General features: G+C 41.3%; 1 protein-coding gene across 2 annotated transcripts in view; it reads right to left on the bottom strand.

The window, feature by feature from the left end:
- AFF2 (ALF transcription elongation factor 2) overlaps positions 1 to 19,608 on the bottom strand; it is a 976,027-nt gene that overhangs the window by 78,599 nt on the left and 877,820 nt on the right. For both annotated transcript variants that reach the window (XM_073599267.1, XM_073599268.1), the window contains 4 exons: positions 12,446 to 12,638; positions 11,343 to 11,482; positions 7,312 to 7,375; positions 2,923 to 3,059 (listed from right to left, as the gene is read on the bottom strand). In XM_073599267.1, the coding sequence (XP_073455368.1) occupies positions 2,923 to 3,059; positions 7,312 to 7,375; positions 11,343 to 11,482; positions 12,446 to 12,638 (534 nt within the window). The remainder of the gene's footprint in view (positions 1 to 2,922; positions 3,060 to 7,311; positions 7,376 to 11,342; positions 11,483 to 12,445; positions 12,639 to 19,608) is intronic.

Genomic DNA, 19,608 nt, shown 5'->3' with positions numbered 1-19,608 from the left:
ATACCACCAAAAGAAAGCTCTATTTGTGGGAACAAAATTATAAAAACTTCGTTTGGGTACAGCGTAGCATGACCGCGCAATTGTCATTCAAACTGCGACAGCGCTGAAAGCTGAAAATTGGTCTGGGCAGGAAGGTGTATAAGTGCCCGGTATTGAAGTGGTTAACAAGACCCGTGGCCACTCATTAAATCTAAAAGAAAATAGGTTTAACCTTAAACTAAGTAGAGGGTTCTTTACTGTAAGAGCGGCAAGGATGTGGAATTCCCTTCCATATGTATCAGCGAGGAGCATTGATAGTTTAAAAAAACTATTAGATAAGTACCTGAACGACCACAGTATACAGGGATATACAATATAATACTGACATATAATAACTCACATAGGTTGGACTTGAGGTCTATTTTCAACCTCACCTTCTATGTAACTATGTAACTTTTCAATTATGTGGTAGAGCTTGGGTGAGTTTTTGTCTACATCACATTTCTTTATATCGTATCTATATCGCATTACAATGCTGCACTGAATGTTGTAATGCAGAACTATCCCACTGCTGCCACCAATATGTGACAAATGCGGTATCAGACCCCTGCCCTTTCCCCACAGATAGGTATGTTCAGAGATTTTTCATACAGTAGCACTTTTCAAGAGACAGGGATTTCTTTTAGTTTAGCAAAAATGCCGACAATACGATTGCTTCTTCTAATAAATCTTTATTGGGCACTAACGGCAGTGCTACATCTGAAATGCTAACATGTTTCTGCCAGAGCCTTCCTCAACCCTCTTGGTTTTGCTGCTCCTCACATTGCTTTTTTTATCTGTGATCACATTTTACCTGTATGCTGGTTTGTATGAAAATAAACACCATGATTTTTTTGATCTGCACCATTGGAAGCCTTTTCTGTTTTGCATATCCTTTGCATTATGAGCCTGCCCAACTCTTCCATCCAGCCATCCATGGCCCAGTGGCCGGCTCCATCGTTGTGACTCCATTGAAAGAACACTGGACCCTCAAGGACATCGTTGATTGTTCCTGTCTGCTGGATACTTCAAGATCTTCCGAATTGTTCCTGCCATATCGAAGTTCTGGTTACCCATGCCTGTCTGACCTGGTGTCGCTGACATCCAGGTCCATTGGTTCCGGTAAGAGTACCCACTCTCATTTTTTATTGTCGCAGACTGTTACTGATACCAACCCTGGTGTTCCTGGCTCCTTAAATGAAGAAATCTTTGTGTGTGGTGCCCTTGGCTCCTTAAATTAACAATCTTTTTTCGTGGTGTACCCGCCATCTCTTGGGATTGACCCACTTGGGATTTACTATTTGTTTATTATTGTTTCACAATTGGGACTTATTCAAATTTTGATTGTATCACACATGTATATGTTTATTCACGTTCTTATTTAGTTTTTCAACACTGCTTTTTCACTAGCGCTACATTTTTACACACTTCCACTCATTAATTTTTGTCGCAATGGTATGTAGCTGCTTTCATTATAGGATAGCGCAATAATTTTTTGCACCTAATATTTATACTAGTACATGGCTTGGAAAATGTTTGGTCTAATCTATGTTTGTATAAAAGGTTTTTAAGGACCAACTCATGTCATATACAATATACCTTCATGCAGAGAAGGAGCTCATACCATTTACATGCACACACTGTGTATACAGTGGGGACAGAAAGTATTCAGACGCCCTTAAATTTTTCACTCTTTGTTATGTTGCAGCCATTTGCTATAATCATTTAAGTTCATTTTTTTTCCTCATTAATGTACACACAGCACCCCATATTGACAGAAAAACACAGAATTGTTGACATGAAAAACATTTAAGGGGGTCTGAATACTTTCCGTCCCCAAAGTATATACACTTATAATTCACCATATTCAGACTGTTACAATTTGGTCTTCAGCTTCCTTGAGTTTGTTTGCCTCCTAAATATAGCTAAAAGAGCAAAAGCTATTTTCAGGGCTTGAAACCTAGGTTGTGAACCACCTTTTGGGGGCTACCAGTTCTCTCTGGGTCCAATTGTTGTTAAACACCCTCCCTGTGATACATGGCAGGAAATGGATAAGCATACAGACAAAAAGAGTTACATGCTAGCTAGAGATTGATGGATGGATAGAGAGATAGATAAATAGCTAGATATACTAGCCATAAAGCGAAAAATTTAAAGATAGACAGATATAAAAATACACAGACAGGTGTGTGTGTGTGTGTGATTGTGTATGTGTAAATTTGTATTCAGCTGTATTATTCTACTAAATGTAAGATCTTTAAGGAAGACCTGCATATTAGCATGCAGTCGCCATCTTTTGTGGTTGATGGCCACTGGAAAAATTTTTTATAACATAATTATTTAACTTATGAGGGAGGTTAAATTCACTAAATGAATCAATTGATACTTCAAATGAGATGAGCTGCCTAATATCTGTAAGACAAAAACGGCTATAATTCACTTTAACTTTGTTGATTAAAGTTCACTTTTCTTCTCATCGACCTTACAGACCAAAGAAACAGAAGAAAAGAACATTTTTCTTCAGAGGGAAAAAAAATGATCAAAAACCTCTTGAATGCAATTTGCAGTCTAATATTGCACCCTTTAAAGGTAGGCCTCTGTGCCAAATATTATAATGACTGTGCTTTATAGCCACCCACTACATTTCAATTTGAATTTTATGAATATTGCAAATTATAACAGTCACATTATAACCTCTAAAGGGGCTAATTTATAAAAGCACTGTCCATCAATTACACATTTTCCATCACATTAATAAAATGGCAAGAAGTAATTACGCTGACTTCAGAGATGAAGATGCCTTGAACAAATCATTATGCTGAAATTATTTTCTTTAAAAAACTTAGCAGGTTCTAATTACGACCGAAATGAGATAAGTAAAATGATCGCAAAATAGACATTAACCTGATGAGTTCCACAGTCTCTGAGTACATGGTGTATGGAGATTTTGCTTCTAATGGATCCCGCTCCATAGCATTGCCACACTCGATGAAAGAGAGAGCAGCGTCAGCATAATTCACAGCTTTGCCAAACTTTTCTATCTGAAACATAGTAAAAAGACACAGTTATTGCAAAACATAGACATGAACAAAAGCCCTCAATGCACAACACATGCACAAGTCCTTGTTTCTGTGCAAGCAACACTTAAGGAGTCAGATCACAAATAAGTGATATTTCAGCATATACTGGAGAGTTATAAATAAACTCTAGCCAAAAAAAAAATAATATTGTGCCTAAAAATAAAATAAAAAATAAAATAAAACAGTTTTTGCTGTGATACTTGACTTCAGTAAGGAGCTGTCCCTGCAGTACTTCTTTTCCACCACTAGATGTCTTTTGTCTTCTGAGATAAAAAAACGCCTGTAAAGCACCTGAAAACTGCCTCTCATGCCTTCCCAGTGCGTTCACACTGGAGCAGTGCACTTGAGGGACAGGAAAAAAAATCCTGCAAGCAGCATCTTTGGGGCAGTGTAGGAGCCCCTGCCCACTGAAATTAATGAAAAACACTTCAGAAGCTCCACGACACGGGCCCTTTTAACAAACATAGAGGATATGCTGCTCACCAAGCCTTAGAACAACATCTGAGTGCCTCCACCCTCTGTGATTGATATCAGGTGCAGACTTTGCACAAGTCTAAAGAAACAAGAAAATCCTGGACTGCCGCGTTTCACATCTAGAGATGCTTACTCATCAGCTATAAGTAAGCATCTCTAGATGTGAAACGCGTTAGTGTTGCTACACTCTGTTCCTATGAAATGGCTATCATTGGATTTTAATCGATTATGCAATAAAGATGTCTGTCTTCAGTGTGTGGCAGTCCAGAAATTTCTTGTTTCTACGGGCCCTTTTAACCCTTTCTTCAGCCGCTAGTGGGGATTAAAAGTCCCCCAGAAGTTGCTGAAAAGCACTGCTAAAACAGAGTTAAAGTGCTTTTAAAACTAGCGGAACGTTACCACTAACGGACTCTCTGCCCCAGTGTGAAAGGGGTCTTAACAAGATTTAACTACTGCCTTGAAAGCTTATACCCAATATATAATGGGTTTATTGTGGGATGTCAGGAAGGGAATATAAATCTCCTTCTCTTTATGTTAATGTCAGCAGAGTGAGCTAGATTTCCATTGAGAAGGCACCATTCTAAAACCCTGCATGGCAATACAGGTTCATAATTTCTGTATGACCATACATAAATCATCAGATCAGATGCAAACAGTGGCAGCCCCTGTATTAAGGGCGCACAGGCACCACCCCCTCTCTCCTGCCACCCCCTCTATCACCAATAGATAGATTCATGCATTGCATGAATCTATACATGGCTGCCACTGTCACTCCCTATTCAGGCACTTGGCCCCTTTTTGGGAGCAGGGCGCCTGAATTACAGCTCCGGGGGGTGTTTTTAAAGCACCTGATTAGAGCCATAGGCTCTAATAGGTGTCAAAAAAGGTGACCTGTGAGCGCCATGCTGGGTACTCGCAGGTCACTCAGCTGTGTGTTAGAAAAGCAAATGAATATTCGCTTTCCTAACACTAAACTGCCTCTCCGCCAATCAGGTGCACTGGTCTGTTACCTGTCACCTGATTGGCAGAAACGACAGGTGCCGCTATTGGACGCCCAGCAGGAGGAGAGGACGGGAGATGAGGATGGCAGGAGATGCATGGAGGACCCAGCTCGTCGCCATCACCTTCTGCCCCACCAAGACAGGGTAAGTGCTGGGCAGAGGGCGAGCGGGCGGGGGTCACACTGGGGGCATTCAAGGGCAGACTGGCAGCATTTAATGGGCACACTGGCAGCATTGATTGGCACACTGGCAGCATATGATGGGCACACTGGCAGCATTTAATGGGCACACTGGCAGCATATGATGGGCACACTGGCAGCGTTTGATGGGCATTCTGGCAGCGTTTGATGGCACAGTGGCAGCGTTTAATGGGCACAGTGGCAGCGTTTGGCACAGTGGCTGCAATTGATGGCACAGTGGCAGCATTTGAGGGCACAGTTGCAGCATTTGATGGCACAGTGGCGGTGTTTGAGGACACAGTGGTAGCATTTGATGGCATAGTGGCAGTGTTTGACGGCAGAGTGGCAGCATTTGATGGGCACAGTGGCAATGTTTGATGGCACAGTGGCTGAATTTCAGGGCACAGTGGCAGCGTTTGATGGCACAGTAGCAGTGTTTGGTGGCACAGTGGAAGCATTTAAGGGCACAGTGGCAGCGTTTGATGGCACAGTAGCAGTGTTTGGTGGCACAGTGGCTGCATTTGATGGGCACAGTGGCAGCATTTGATGGCACAGTGGCTGCAATTGATGGCACAGTGGCTGCAATTGATGGCACAGTGGCAGCATTTAATGGCACAGTGGCAGCGTTTGATGGCACAGTGGCAGCGTTTGATGGGTGCAGTGGCAGCATTTGATGCACAGTGGCTGCAATTGATGATTTTTTTTGCGCCCCCCCAAAAAATTTGGAGCACCAGCTGCCACTGGATGCAAACATCCTAATGTGGTTCTTTTACATGTAACCGAGTAGCAATTTGGCAATGCATAATCAAGTGACAGATGCGGTAATATAGGTTTAATGAAAAAAAAAACTGTTCTATCCAGCAGTTCATCCAGAAGTAGACCAGAAGAAAACACTGGGGAGTTTGCTGCCAATTTATGCTTACAGAAGGGAGTAGCAGTAGAGACTCCAGTGGTAATACTTACCTTTGTTTGTTTATGTGCACCCTCCCCCTCACCCAAAGCTTCAAGAGATTATGTAATTGCCTGCTGGGCTCCACAATGATTTATTAATTCTACATTGCTGAGAATCCATCCAAATACCAAAATATGGGCAAAACTGGATAGTCTGGCAGAGGCAACTTGCCACTGGAGACTCTGACACATACAAAAAGCCAGCGTGTGATTCAACTAATAAGCAACCACCCTTAACTAAAATATCAATCTTTTGTGGAAATGGAACTTAAAGAAGAACTCTAGCTTTTCCTCCCCAAAAAAAACAGATGCATTGCACATGTAAATGAATCACAACCTTGCTGTCAGTTTATGTGTAACTTAACTCCTTTAGCTGTATATAACAGGTTTCTGTGTCTGTAATGTCACTGCTCGTCCTAGCTGTTTTTCACAGTTCTCTCACTTCCTGTTTCCTTCCCTTACCAGTGCCAATACTACATCTCCCATGATTCTTTGAGCCTCTGTAGTTTCAGAATGGGTTATGGGAGTTACTTTTATCAGTTCTGGGAGCTCATGTGGGTGGGTTCTTGTGTTGCATTTGATATAAATATATGTATGTTTTATGATTTTATACTCAGACTTTCGTGTACATGGAGCAATCTGTTTAGTAGTTTGCCACAGAAACAGAAATCAGGTTACCTTTAAATGTGTTTGAGTGGATACTTCTCAAACAAATGCTGCTGCAATGGGAACTTAGATACCATTGTTGTATTTCAGTTGACAGTTGGATCAGTCTATTGTTCTGTAACCGTGGTCAAGAATAGCTTGACAATCTGACATATATAACCTATGGCATGTATGATACCATAGTGTCATCTTGAGATCAAATTGGAGAATGTTTCTCTAATTGAAACTCCATTTTGGGAAAGGGGCCACACCCATGTGGGGATGGTAAACTTTCCAAATAAAAAGTTGTCAGGCATAAGCTGACAACAGGACTCCATAATGACTTAACACCAAGGAAGATCTCTGACAGAAGGAGAGGAGACTTCATCTAAGATGCTTTCGCCTGACCTCCCACAACAGCTAATAGAGTAAGCCTGGGTCCTCATTGCCTACGGAAATCTTGAACCCACTGTAACCTGAGTTAAGTAACTTTTAGCCCAGGTTCACACTGAGCTGTGGGATTTCACTCCCGCTAGTCAGTCCCGATTTCGGCCATGATTTCAGAGACATCTGTGCAGGTTTCTGTACAGATGTCAATGTAAATCCCAGCCAAAATCACAAAAAGTAGTACAGAAACTACTTTTTGAAATCGTGCAGTGCCACAAATGCGGCGTCGCACAGATGAGGACGGTGCCATTGGCAGCATTTGCTGCAGATTTGACATGTCAAATCTCATGTCAAATTGTGCCAATGTGAACCAGGGCTAACGCTTATTTTGTAGGAAGTAGGTAGCATTTTGCTTGTTATAGGTATATCTGTCAGTCTTATATTGTATTCCTATTATTGTAATAGTTGTATAAGTAAAGCATTTTTGTTTAGTAAAAGCAAATTAATACACTGCTGAGGTCTGAGCTTACTTGTTTATAATGAATCCCTGGGCAAAAAGAAGGGGAGAAAACTTACCAAAGCATCTGCTTTGTGCTTCAACCTTTTTGCTTCCTGCATGTAATAATCAGCATTGTGTAATCTGAATGACAGATTTAAAAGAAATGAAAATTAATATAAAGAAGATGTCTAACAAGACTGTATTTTAAGGAACAAGGTAAAAAATGTATCCATGTGCAATCATACAAAAAAATGCACAGTCCATTTACATTAAAGAGGTAATAAACCCAAAAGCAAACAATTATTATATTGCAGCTTAAAAATTCTTAGATGTGATGGCTCCATTTGTTTTCTTTTTTTGCTTTCATTCCTTTATTTTCACTAGCTGACCTGGCCAGTGAGGCTCGATTCACACCTATGCATGTTGCTTTTGAGCGTTTTTGGAGGTTTTTTTTTCATGCTTGCCACGTTTTTGAGCAGCGTTTTTGTAGCGTTTTTGCTGCGTTTTTGCCGCGTTTTGCGTTTTTTTTTTTTTTTACAGTTTTTTTTTTTTACTGTATACATTCCAAAAAAAAAAAAAAAAAGACGGCAAAAACGCACCAAAAACGCTGCAAAAACGCTGCAAAAACACTGCAAAAACGGGTTTTTGATGCTTGTCCATTGAAATCCATGCCGTGATTTGCGTTTTGCGTTTTTTTTTTTTTTTTTTCATTTTTTTTTACAGTCTTAAAAAAAAATTACAAAAAAAAAAAAAAATAAAAAAAAAAAAACGGCAAAAACGCACCAAAAACGCACCAAAAACGCTGCAAAAATGCTGCAAAAACGGTGCACTTGCGTTTTTGATGCTTGTCCATTGAAATCCATTACATGCAAAACGCTGCTTTTTGCATGAAAAAAAGTCCCCGACCCTTTCCAAAAACGCAGAGATACAAAAAAGCATTGATGTGAACATGTTCCATAGGAACCCATGTTAAAAAATTCCCATGCATTTCTGCAAAATGCAAAATGCATCAAAAAACGCGCTAGTGTGAATGGAGCCTCAGGCTCCATTCACACCTATGCATGTTGCTTTTGGGCGTTTTTGGAGGTTTTTTTTTCATGCTTGCCATGTTTTTGAGCAGCGTTTTTGCTGCATTTTTGCCGCGATTTGCGTTTTTTTTTTTTTTTTTTTTTTTTACATTTTTTTTTTACAGTCTAAAAAAAAAAAAAAAAGGCAAAAACGCTGCAAAAACGCTGCAAAAATGGTGCACTTGCGTTTTTGATGCTTGTCCATTGAATTCTATTACATGCAAAACGCTGCATTTTGCATGAAAAAAAGTCCCTGACCCTTTCCAAAAATGCAGAGAAACAAAAAGGCATTGATGTGAACATGTTCCATAGGAACCCATGTTAAAAAATTCCCGTGCATTTCTGCAAAATGCATCAAAAAACGCGCTAGTGTGAATGGAGCCTCAGTCCTTTCTAGGTTGTTTTTCAACAGAACAAGTTCTGTTTTCAGCAGAACAAATCACTAGTCCTCAGGAAGGATATGCTGGAATTGGAGAGAGTCCAAAGAAGGGCAACAAAACTAATAAAGGGGCTGGAGGATCTCAGTTATGAGGAACAATTACAAACATAAAACATATTCTCCTTGGAATAGAGATACTTAAGAGGGGATATGATAGCAATCTCCAAATATCTTAATGGCGATTTGAACATTGGGAGGAAACTATTTAGTCTCAGGTCACTCAAGTAGACAAGTGGCCACTCAATGATTTTGGAAGAGAAGTAGTTCAACCTTAAATGGCATAAGGGGTATTTACTGTTAGAACAGTAAGGATGTGGAACTCTCTTCCACAATTGGTGGTTTCAGCGGGAAGTGTCACTAATTTCAAAATTTTAGACGGGCATCTTACAGAACACAAAATATAGGGATATGGGAAGTGGTAGAGACAAACACATACACATGCCCACACAGGGTGAACTAGATGGACTGGAGTCTCTATTCAAAATTACCAACTAAGTAGCTATGTAACAAGCTGTCCTGCAGATGTAGCAGTTAGAGGGTAGTAAAAACCCAGTTACCACTGACAGTGGTGCTCACAATGGTCATCTTTTATTTAAAAAACCTTTATTCCCAAAATAAAAAAAACAAAACTGTTGCTGTAACTGCTTAGAAACCGTTACCTGGCGTTCAGCTTCAATGTGTTAGTTTATCTAAATTTGCTAGTGCATCCAACACTCCCCTCTCCCTATTGTTTCTGTCAAAAGGTGTCTCTGTTGCTCCTTCACCCAGAGAACAGGCACCCTAATATAAGAAGTGTGTTACTGGGCAGATCACCTGGTGAAAATAGAGGGAAAAAATCTAAAACATTTTGGGTTTAATACCACTTTAATGAAATTAATACTATAGACATGGAAAATACAACAGAACACTGAAAAAGGAAGCTCTTTCTGGCACACAAAATGTGCATTTCTGAGACACCATTACAAATACATTAGGCAGCATATGCTAGAAAAGCACAACTTTTGCACATGTGTAATTCATTTTTTCTTTGTTTTTTAAATCAAACCAATAGCTTCCGTCTCGTACTTGCTTCAGAGCATGGGTCGTTTTTGGTTCATCGGAACTGCGTACAGATGAACGGTTTCCCCATTAGGAATTGGTTCCATCGGAAATATTTAGAACATGTTCCATTTCTAGATCCATCAGAATTTTTGGAAAAAAAAGTCAGATGAGGCCTACACATGATCGGAATAGACTCTTTTACTTTTACTTTTCTTTCTTTTACTAACTTTAGGAAATATACGGCATCTTAATTAATGTTGAGCAACTAAACTTCATTGACTTTTTTCTAGTGTTCTTTGTACTAATCAGACGTTGGAAAAGTGTTTGTGAGACTTTCACCTGCTAGTACATCCCTCTTCACCAGGAATCATAGGATAGATGAGAAGTGTGGAAGTGCCACATTTCAATACGAAGTTAGTTCGGTCCCTAGTGCTGCATAGCATAAAAAAAAATGCAGCTTTCAGGTTTGTCTGAACTTGAACCTAAAGTATTTCCCCCGAAACTCTACCCAGTTAAATAACACAGGCAGATAAAGTAAAATTGTATTGTCAAGTTTCAAATTAAAGGGCAACTATGGTTTTGATTCATTTTTTTAACCTAGTGTTTAAACATATGTTTTAAATATGTTATTATATGTATACAATCATTGTCGTTTATATAAACATTTACTACTTGACAAATTATTCTCAGAGCACTATGGGTTATCTAAAAAGGCAGCAAAGCAAGAGTTGTCTGTTTATTATGTCTAACTAAATCCTTCAATGGAGCCATCTGCTAAGGGTTCAGTTACTTCTTTCATTCACTTGTGTGTAAATTGAGCTTGATTTCTGTAAACACAGGAGGGGGTGGGGGTGATTAACTAAAGGCAAAAGGCAGTTCACTTTGGAAAGGAAGTTGCACTTGGCCAGGGAATGTGCCCCAAGGTTTAGTGAATGTGGTGAAGTTTCACTTTACAAAGAATACTCAATCATATGCAAGGGAAATAAAAAATAGCATTCTTGCTTGCACATGATTGGATGTGGAAAGTCAGCAGAGTTTCAGCTCATTCCGTATGCTCTAGGGCAAATTCCCTTGTAATGTGCAATGTCCCTTGCAAAGTGAACATTCTATTTGCCTGTAGTAAATCAGTGTCATGGCTTTTCCATCAGGTGGTACAATGATAGCGGAAAACATAAATAAAGTCACTAAGGGCACCATCTGCTGGCTAAAAATAAGAATGCGACTTATGTAAAATATCACATTTGTCCAACTAAAAAAAAAAATGTTTACTTAAGTCCTGACCATGATAAAAAAATGTATGCAAACAACTTTATATTCCCTCTAAATCCACTTTAAACACCAGATTGCAGGTACCACTGTTATCTATGGTAGGTTGTCAGACATATGGATCATAGTTAATTACTACAAAGAGGTGTTTCCAAGCAAATTGAACATTTTTTTTGACAGATAAGATTGTAAAGGATTATGCTGTAAAAAAAAAAAAAAAAAAAGAAAAAAAAAGAAAAGAAAAACATGACCCACATCTATTGAAAAACGTTCATTTGAATATGAATTAACGTACGCTTCATCAAACATTATCTTCGTTCTTTGAGAATCAGTATTGCCATTGTTTATTGCAGGTATTGATGACCATACATCAGGCTCTATATGATGCGGGAGACTTTCAATGTCACTGATTGGTGGTCTCCTGTGCTCATCTTCCTGTAAATACAAGATAAATGGCTCAGAGTATGGAGAATGCATGATCTGCCTAAAAAATAAAGTATTTAAACCTACAAAGGATACAAAACTAAGTAACTTCAGAAAGGGAAACTAAATATTTGAGTATATGTGTCACCTTGGCAGAGTAGAGTACCTTTCAGACAGCCATAGACAATGAGAGCAGATGACCCAATAATAATATTAGGCTTTGGGGCATTTTTCCACCTGCGCCCAGAGAATTTCAGTACCCTATTTAAATCTGTACCTTCTTTTAGACTGGCAATGATGGCAAATATACCAAGTTTTATAAACACCATAAAATAATTTCAGTCTAATAAAACGTCTAAACAAATAGATCCCCTTGCAACATCACATGTTGATGGGCAAAATGCCTGCTCCCTGCTTTAAGCAATAAGGACACACTGATATCTGAAAATAAAAACCAAATGCAAAGTTCAACAATATGAAGTAATCAATAGCAAGTATGCAAAGTCAGCCTTAAGCAGTTTAGTCACACTAAAAAGAACCATTTTGATTGTATGCTACCTTGTGCAGGTCAGTGCTTGGTTCACTAAGTGGTTGAATTAAGAGTCCAACCTAAACATATTTTAAGATTTGGAAATAATAGGGATGGTTTAGAGCATTTGGGAAACTGTTATTGCTATCTGTGACAACTATGTGCAGAAAATCCTTCCATACTTTCAAACAAGTATTATAATTCTAGGGATTGAAGGCCAATCTATAAATCAACAGTTCATGTAATCTGTCCTTTGTGAGGCTAGGCACAAGGTCCCAGATCCGATCTAACAGACACTTTTTTGTGAAATGTAATTTAAGCACATCTGCCAATCAATGGAAATTGTGTAGAGGCTGCTATAATTTGGCATTAAATGATCAGAATTATGAAAAAAAAATCATTATTCACCATTCCTAAATCTTTAAAACAAAACTCATACAACTTACTTTAGTGTTTGTTGTGCTCCCATTCTTTTTGTGTCTTGAGGAAGTGACAGGAACCTGCACAGTTGCAATACTGCTCTCCTCACTAAAAGAACTGTTGTCATTGGAATGTAATCTGCGAACTTGCTCATCCCCCAATGGTGACAACAAAGGAGGGACAATTTTTTCTTCTCTTTTTTTGGCTGATTTCTTCGTTCTAGACAGGAAAAGATAATAAAAATATACCCTAAACCAGCCCACCAACCAACAAACAAGATTAAAATAGTAGTGGAAATTCACCAAGTACTTGAGGTACAACTACTCAGAAAATAATCATCTGTTATAACACATGCTATGCACCAGGGGTTCTAAGTTTTTATACATTTAAAACTAGCCAAAGAAGAACAGATGTGTTATGAAGGTTAGAAGACATCTGCTCATGTTCATTTTAATCAGCAGTAAGTCAGGTAGCATAAAGATCTTTTCCCCCTGATGCATATGGTGTAAAGTATCACCACTTTTTTCCATTGACAATTAAAATGTAGTTCATGCCAAAATTAATAATAAAGCTGTAGGATGGGTCTGGTGGGCAGATCCATCCTCTTGTTTCTTATATTTTTTGACAACTCCATGGGCAAAATATTGCAGTCTTTGTCAGAATGTTCACTGAGTTGCACAGCTTGGTGCCACAATTAACTCCTGCATGCATTCATGGAAGTTACATCATTCTGGCTCAGCCAATCAAGATGGCTGTAGATCCCAAACCCAGAGGAAGATCAGGTGCAGATGTCATGAGGGAGTGAGGGGAGGTGAGTTAAAGTGATACTAAATGTTATTATTATTATTATTATTTATGCATGTTAAGCAGTATGGTAAACATCCACCACTACTTAACATGAATGGTACGTGTGCACAAATATTTACCTAGTCCCTATTCACTGCCGCCAGCTCCAGGTTTCTAAGTGAAGCATCTCCAACTTCCTTTTGGGTGAGAATACACATTTAACCACTTGACGACCGCCTCACGCCGATGTACGTCGGCAAAGTGGCACGGACAGGCAAAATCACGTACAGGGTACGTGATTTGCCTTCCGCGGGTGGGGGGTCCGATCGGACCCCCCCCGGTGCCCGAGGCGGTCGTCTTTTGTCCAGCGGCGATCGGTGATGAGGGGGAGACAATCCGTTCGTGGCCCCCCCCTCGCGATCGCCGCCGGCCAATGAAAACACTCCTTTGCTGCTGTATGCTAAACAGCAGCAAAGGAAGTGATGTCATCTCCCCTCGGGTCGGTATTAGTGATGGGAAGTCCGGATCTTTTAATTGAATCGGTTCATTTCGAACTACTCACTGAAATGAACCGATTCAATGAATCGATTCTTCGGTTCACTTGCTGAGTCTACTGACAAGCAAGTGAACCAAATCTCTGACTCGACCTTCTTAAATGATTAGAATCAAAAGAATGATTCTTCACAGAAGGTTGGCAGGTCCTGGGGAGGTTTACTTGGATTTAGTTTGTTGCTCAGAGCACAAGCACAATACTATTGTGTCAGACTGTCAGAGCACAATTTGTCAGAGCAGCCAGCGTCATCAATTTTGGTGTCGCACAAAAAGCTGTGTGGATGAAAAGCGGGTTTTTGTGCGTGTGAACCTCATTCTGATGGGCCAACTTCACAGTTCACATTGCTAGCCATCAGATTTTTCCGTAATCTTTACAGCGCATGCACAGAAAAAATGATCGGATTTTACTACCACGGGCGGGCGAAGTACCCACGGTAGTAAAATCCAATCGTTAGGCTCCTTTCACACTTGTGCCATTTGAAAGTCGTGCAATTTTTGCCACGATTTTTACCGTGACTTTGATGCGACTTGAAGAATTACCTATGTAATCTTGAGGTCTCTGCCTCAAGTCGCATCAAAATAGGACCAAAGTAATGCAGTGACTACTTTGAAGTCGCTGTGACTTGAAGACGCACAGATATGAACGGTACTCATTGGAAATCATGGGGTACCACTTGTCATGCGACTTTGTAGTCCCAAGTCGCAGGACAAGTCACACAAGTGTGAAAGGGGCCTCGTTATGCACTGTAAAGACCACGGACAAATCTGATGGCTAGCAATCTTAACTGTGAAGTTGGCCCATCAGAATGCAGTTCACATGCACAAAAACCCGCTTTTCGTTTACACAGCTGTTTGTGCATCACGTAAGTGGCAATATTGGCTACTCCTATAGATTGCTTGATCTGACAGAACACCTGCTACCCAGGTTACTGAGCACAGTCCTATACTCATGTGATCATATAACAGACCCAAGATGCAATAAAGAGAACCTGTCACTTCAACAAACTATCACATAGAGGCTTGTTATCTTGACTTTGTCCTCTCTGTCTTTAAGGCTGGGTTCACACTGCTGCGGTGCGGGAACGCAGCGAATTTACTGCGGGTTCCCTCATCGCACCAACTCGCACGGCAGTTCACACTGCCATATGCGAACTGCTGGGGAGTGTCAATACATTGTTAAGGACACCCCTAGTTCAGCCCGCATATCGCACTGCGAACTGACAATTCGGACATGTATCGGATCGCATAGGTGTGAACACCCATGCGATCCGATTCTGGTCCGAACAAAAAAAAAAAAGGGTCCTGTGCGAGTTTGGACCGAATGCGGTGCGATATCAGCCATACTATCTGTATGGCTGATATCGCACAGCACAGACATCGCATGTGATGTGAACAGCAGTGCGCTGCGAATCACATACGATGTCTGCCACCGCAGCAGTGTGAACCCAGCCTAAAGCAGTCTGTAGTGTAGTGCTGCTACTTGATCATTGATTTAGTGTATTGTTCTACTGGTGGCGACTCATGGTTCTTTCAGTGTACTATGTTCTAACAACTCCTATGATTCTTTAACTCGGTAACCTGTATGATTCTTTAACTCGGTAACCTGTGTACTCCTGACTCTTGTTTTAAGTTTGTATCCAGTTCCTGAGTGTCACTGTGCTTAGCATGCTGATTGGTTGCAGGGAGGGGCGGAGCTCTCTCACTCTAGGATCATATTACCAGGCCTGCTCTGCTCTGCTCTGCTCTGCTATGTATTGAGTGCATAGTGAACGGTTTCAAACGGATCAGTTCACTCAGATGAATCGATTCATCCAGTTCACTGAAAAGAATCGATTCAAAAGAACGATTCGTTCATGAACTGGACATCACTAGTCGGTATTTTCCGTTCCGGCCCGAGGAGAGAAGACATCTATGTGAGTGCACCAACACACACACACACAGTAGAACATGCCAGGCACACAAAACACCCCGATCCCCCCCCCGATCGCCCCCCGATCCCCCCCCAATCACCCCCCCCCCTGTCACAAACTGACACCAGCAGGTTTTTTTTTTTTTTTTTTTTTCTGATTACTGCATAGTGTCAGTTTGTGACAGTTACAGTGTTGGGACAGTGAGTATTACCCCCCTTTAGGTCTAGGGTACCCCCCTAACCCCCCCTAATAAAGTTTTAACCCCTTGATCACCCCCTGTCACCAGTGTCACTAAGCGATCATTTTTCTGATCGCTGTATTAGTGTCGCTGGTGATGCTAGTTAGGGACGTAAATATTTAGGTTCGCCGTCAGCGTTTTATAGCGTCAGGGACCCCCATATACTACCTAATAAATGTTTTAACCCCTTGATTGCCCCCTAGTTAACCCTTTCACCACTGATCACCGTATAACCGTTACGGATGACGCTGGTTAGTTCGTTTATTTTTTATAGTGTCAGGGCACCCGCCGTTTATTACCAAATAAAGGTTTAGCCCCCTGATCGCCCGGCGGTGATATGCGTCGCCCCAGGCAGCGTCAGATTAGCGCCAGTACCGCTAACACCCACGCATGCAGCATACGCCTCCCTTAGTGGTATAGTATCTGATCGGATCAATATCTGATCCGATCAGATCTATACTAGCGTCCCCAGCAGTTTAGGGTTCCCAAAAACGCAGTGTTAGCGGGATCAGCCCAGATACCTGCTAGCACCTGCGTTTTGTGCCTCCGCCCAGCCCACCCAAGTGCAGTATCGATCGATCACTGTCACTTACAAAACACTAAACGCATAACTGCAGCGTTCACAGAGTCAGGCCTGATCCCTGCGATCGCTAACAGTTTTTTTGGTAGCATTTTGGTGAACTGGCAAGCACCAGCCCCAGGCGTCAGGTTAGCGCCAGTACCGCTAACACCCACGCACGCAGCATACGCCTCCCTTAGTGGTATAGTATCTGAACGGATCAATATCTGATCCGATCAGATCTATACTAGCGTCCCCAGCAGTTTAGGGTTCCCAAAAACGCAGTGTTAGCGGAATCAGCCCAGATACCTGCTAGCACCTGCGTTTTGCCCCTCCGCCCGGCCCAGCCCAGCCCACCCAAGTGCAGTATCGATCGATCACTGACACTTACAAAACACTAAACGCATAACTGCAGCGTTCGCAGAGTCAGGCCTGATCCCTGCGATCGCTAACAGTTTTTTTTGTAGCGTTTTGGTGAACTGGCAAGCACCAGCCCCAGGCAGCGTCAGATTAGCGCCAGTACCGCTAACACCCACGCACGCACCGTACACCTCCTTTAGTGGTATAGTATCTGATCGCATCAATATCTGATCCGATCAGATCTATACTAGCGTCCCCAGCAGTTTAGGGTTCCCAAAAACGCAGTGTTAGGGGGATCAGCCCAGATACCTGCTAGCACCTGCGTTTTGCCCCTCCGCCCGGCCCGGCCCAGCCCACCCAAGTGCAGTATCGATCGATCACTGACACTTACAAAACACTAAACGCATAACTGCAGCGTTCGCAGAGTCAGGCCTGATCCCTGCGATCGCTAACGTTTTTTGGTAGCGTTTTGGTGAACTGGCAAGCGCCAGCGGCCTAGTACACCCCGGTCGTAGTCAAACCAGCACTGCAGTAACACGTGGTGACGTGGCGAGTCCCATAAGTGCAGTTGAAGCTGGTGAGGTGGCAAGCACAAGTAGTGTCCCGCTGCCACCAGAAAGACAAACACAGGCCCATCGTGCCCATAGTGCCCTTCCTGCTGCATTCGCCAATCCTAATTGGGAACCCACCGCTTCTGCAGCGCCCGTACTTCCCCCATTCACATCCCCAACCAAATGCAGTCGGCTGCATGAGAGGCATTTTCTTTATGTCCTCCCGAGTACCCCTACCCAACGAACCCCCCAAAAAAGATGTCGTGTCTGCAGCAAGCGCGGATATAGGCATGACACCCGCTATTATTGTCCCTCCTGTCCTGACAATCCTGGTCTTTGCATTGGTGAATGTTTTGAACGCTACCATTCATTAGTTGAGTATTAGCGTAGGGTACAGCATTGCACAGACTAGGCACACTTTCACAGGGTCTCCCAAGATGCCATCGCATTTTGAGAGACCCGAACCTGGAACCGGTTACCGTTATAAAAGTTAGTTACAAAAAAAGTGTAAAAAAAAAAAAAAATATGAAATAAAAAAAAATAGTTGTTGTTTTATTGTTCTCTCTCTCTCTATTGTTCTGCTCTTTTTTACTGTATTCTATTCTGCAATGTTTTATTGTTATTGTTATTATGTTTTATCATGTTTGTTTTTCAGGTGTGTAATTATTTACACTTTACTGTGCTTTATTGTTAACCATTGTTAACCATTTTTTTGTCTTCAGGTACGCCATTCACGACTTTGAGTGGTTATACCAGAATGATGCCTGCAGGTTTAGGTATCATCTTGGTATCATTCTTTTCAGCCAGCGGTCGGCTTTCATGTAAAAGCAATCCTAGCGGCTAATTAGCCTCTAGACTGCTTTTACAAGCCGTGGGAGGGAATGCCCCCCCCCCACCGTCTTCCGTGTTTTTCTCTGGCTCTCCTGTCTCAACAGGGAACCTGAGAATGCAGCCGGTGATTCAGCCAGCTGACCATAGAGCTGATCAGAGACCAGAGTGGCTCCAAACATCTCTATGGCCTAAGAAACCGGAAGCTACGAGTATTTCATGACTTAGATTTCGCCGGATGTAAATAGCGCCATTGGGAAATTGGGGAAGCATTTTATCACACCGATCTTGGTGTGGTCAGATGCTTTGAGGGCAGAGGAGAGATCTAGGGTCTAATAGACCACAATTTTTTCAAAAAAGAGTACCTGTCACTACCTATTGCTATCATAGGGGATATTTACATTCCCCGAGATAACAATAAAAATGATTAAAAAAAAAAATATGAAAGGAACAGTTTAAAAGTAAGATTAAAAAAGCAAAAAAATAATAAAGAAAAAAAAAAAAAAACAAAAAAACACCCCTGTCGCCCCCTGCTCTCGCGCTAAGGCGAACGCAAGCGGCGGTCTGTCGTCAAACATAAACAGCAATTGCACCATGCATGTGAGGTATCACCGCGAAGGCCAGATCGAGTGCAGTAATTTTTCCAGTAGACCTCCTCTGTAAATCTAAAGTGGTAACCTGTAAAGGCTTTTGAAGGCTTTTAAACATGTATTTATTTTGTTGCCACTGCACGTTTGTGCGCAATTTTAAAGCATGTCATGTTTGGTATCCATGTACTCGGCCTAAGATCATCTTTTTTATTTCATCAAACATTTGGGCAATATAGCATGTTTTAGTGCATTAAAATTAAAAAAAGTGTGTTTTTTCCCCAAAAAATGCGTTTGAAAAATCGCTGCGCAATTACTGTGTGAAAAAAAAAAATGAAACACCCACCATTTTAATCTGTAGGGCATTTGCTTTAAAAAAATATATAATGTTTGGGGGTTCAAAGTAATTTTTTTGCAAAAAAAAAAAACTTTTTCATGTAAACAATAAGTGTCAGAAAGGGCTTTGTCTTCAAGTGGTTAGAAGAGTGGGTGATGTGTGACATAAGCTTCTAAATGTTGTGCATAAAATGCCAGGACAGTTCAAAACCCCCCCAAATGACCCCATTTTGGAAAGTAGACACCCCAAGCTATTTGCTGAGAGGCATGTCGAGTCCATGGAATATTTTATATTGCGACACAAGTCGCGGGAAAGAGACAAATTTTTTTTTTTTTTTTTTTTTTTTTGCACAAAGTTGTCACTAAATGATATATTGCTCAAACATGCCATGGAAATATGTGAAATTACACCCCAAAATACATTCTGCTGCTTCTCCTGAGTACGGGGATACCACATGTGTGAGACTTTTTGGGAGCCTAGC

The sequence above is a fragment of the Aquarana catesbeiana genome, linkage group LG09 (genome assembly GCF_042186555.1).
Source record: "Aquarana catesbeiana isolate 2022-GZ linkage group LG09, ASM4218655v1, whole genome shotgun sequence".
Lineage (NCBI taxonomy): Eukaryota > Metazoa > Chordata > Amphibia > Anura > Ranidae > Aquarana > Aquarana catesbeiana.
The sequence above is the reverse complement of the archived record's forward strand: the minus strand, read 5'-3'. Positions and strand labels throughout refer to the sequence as shown.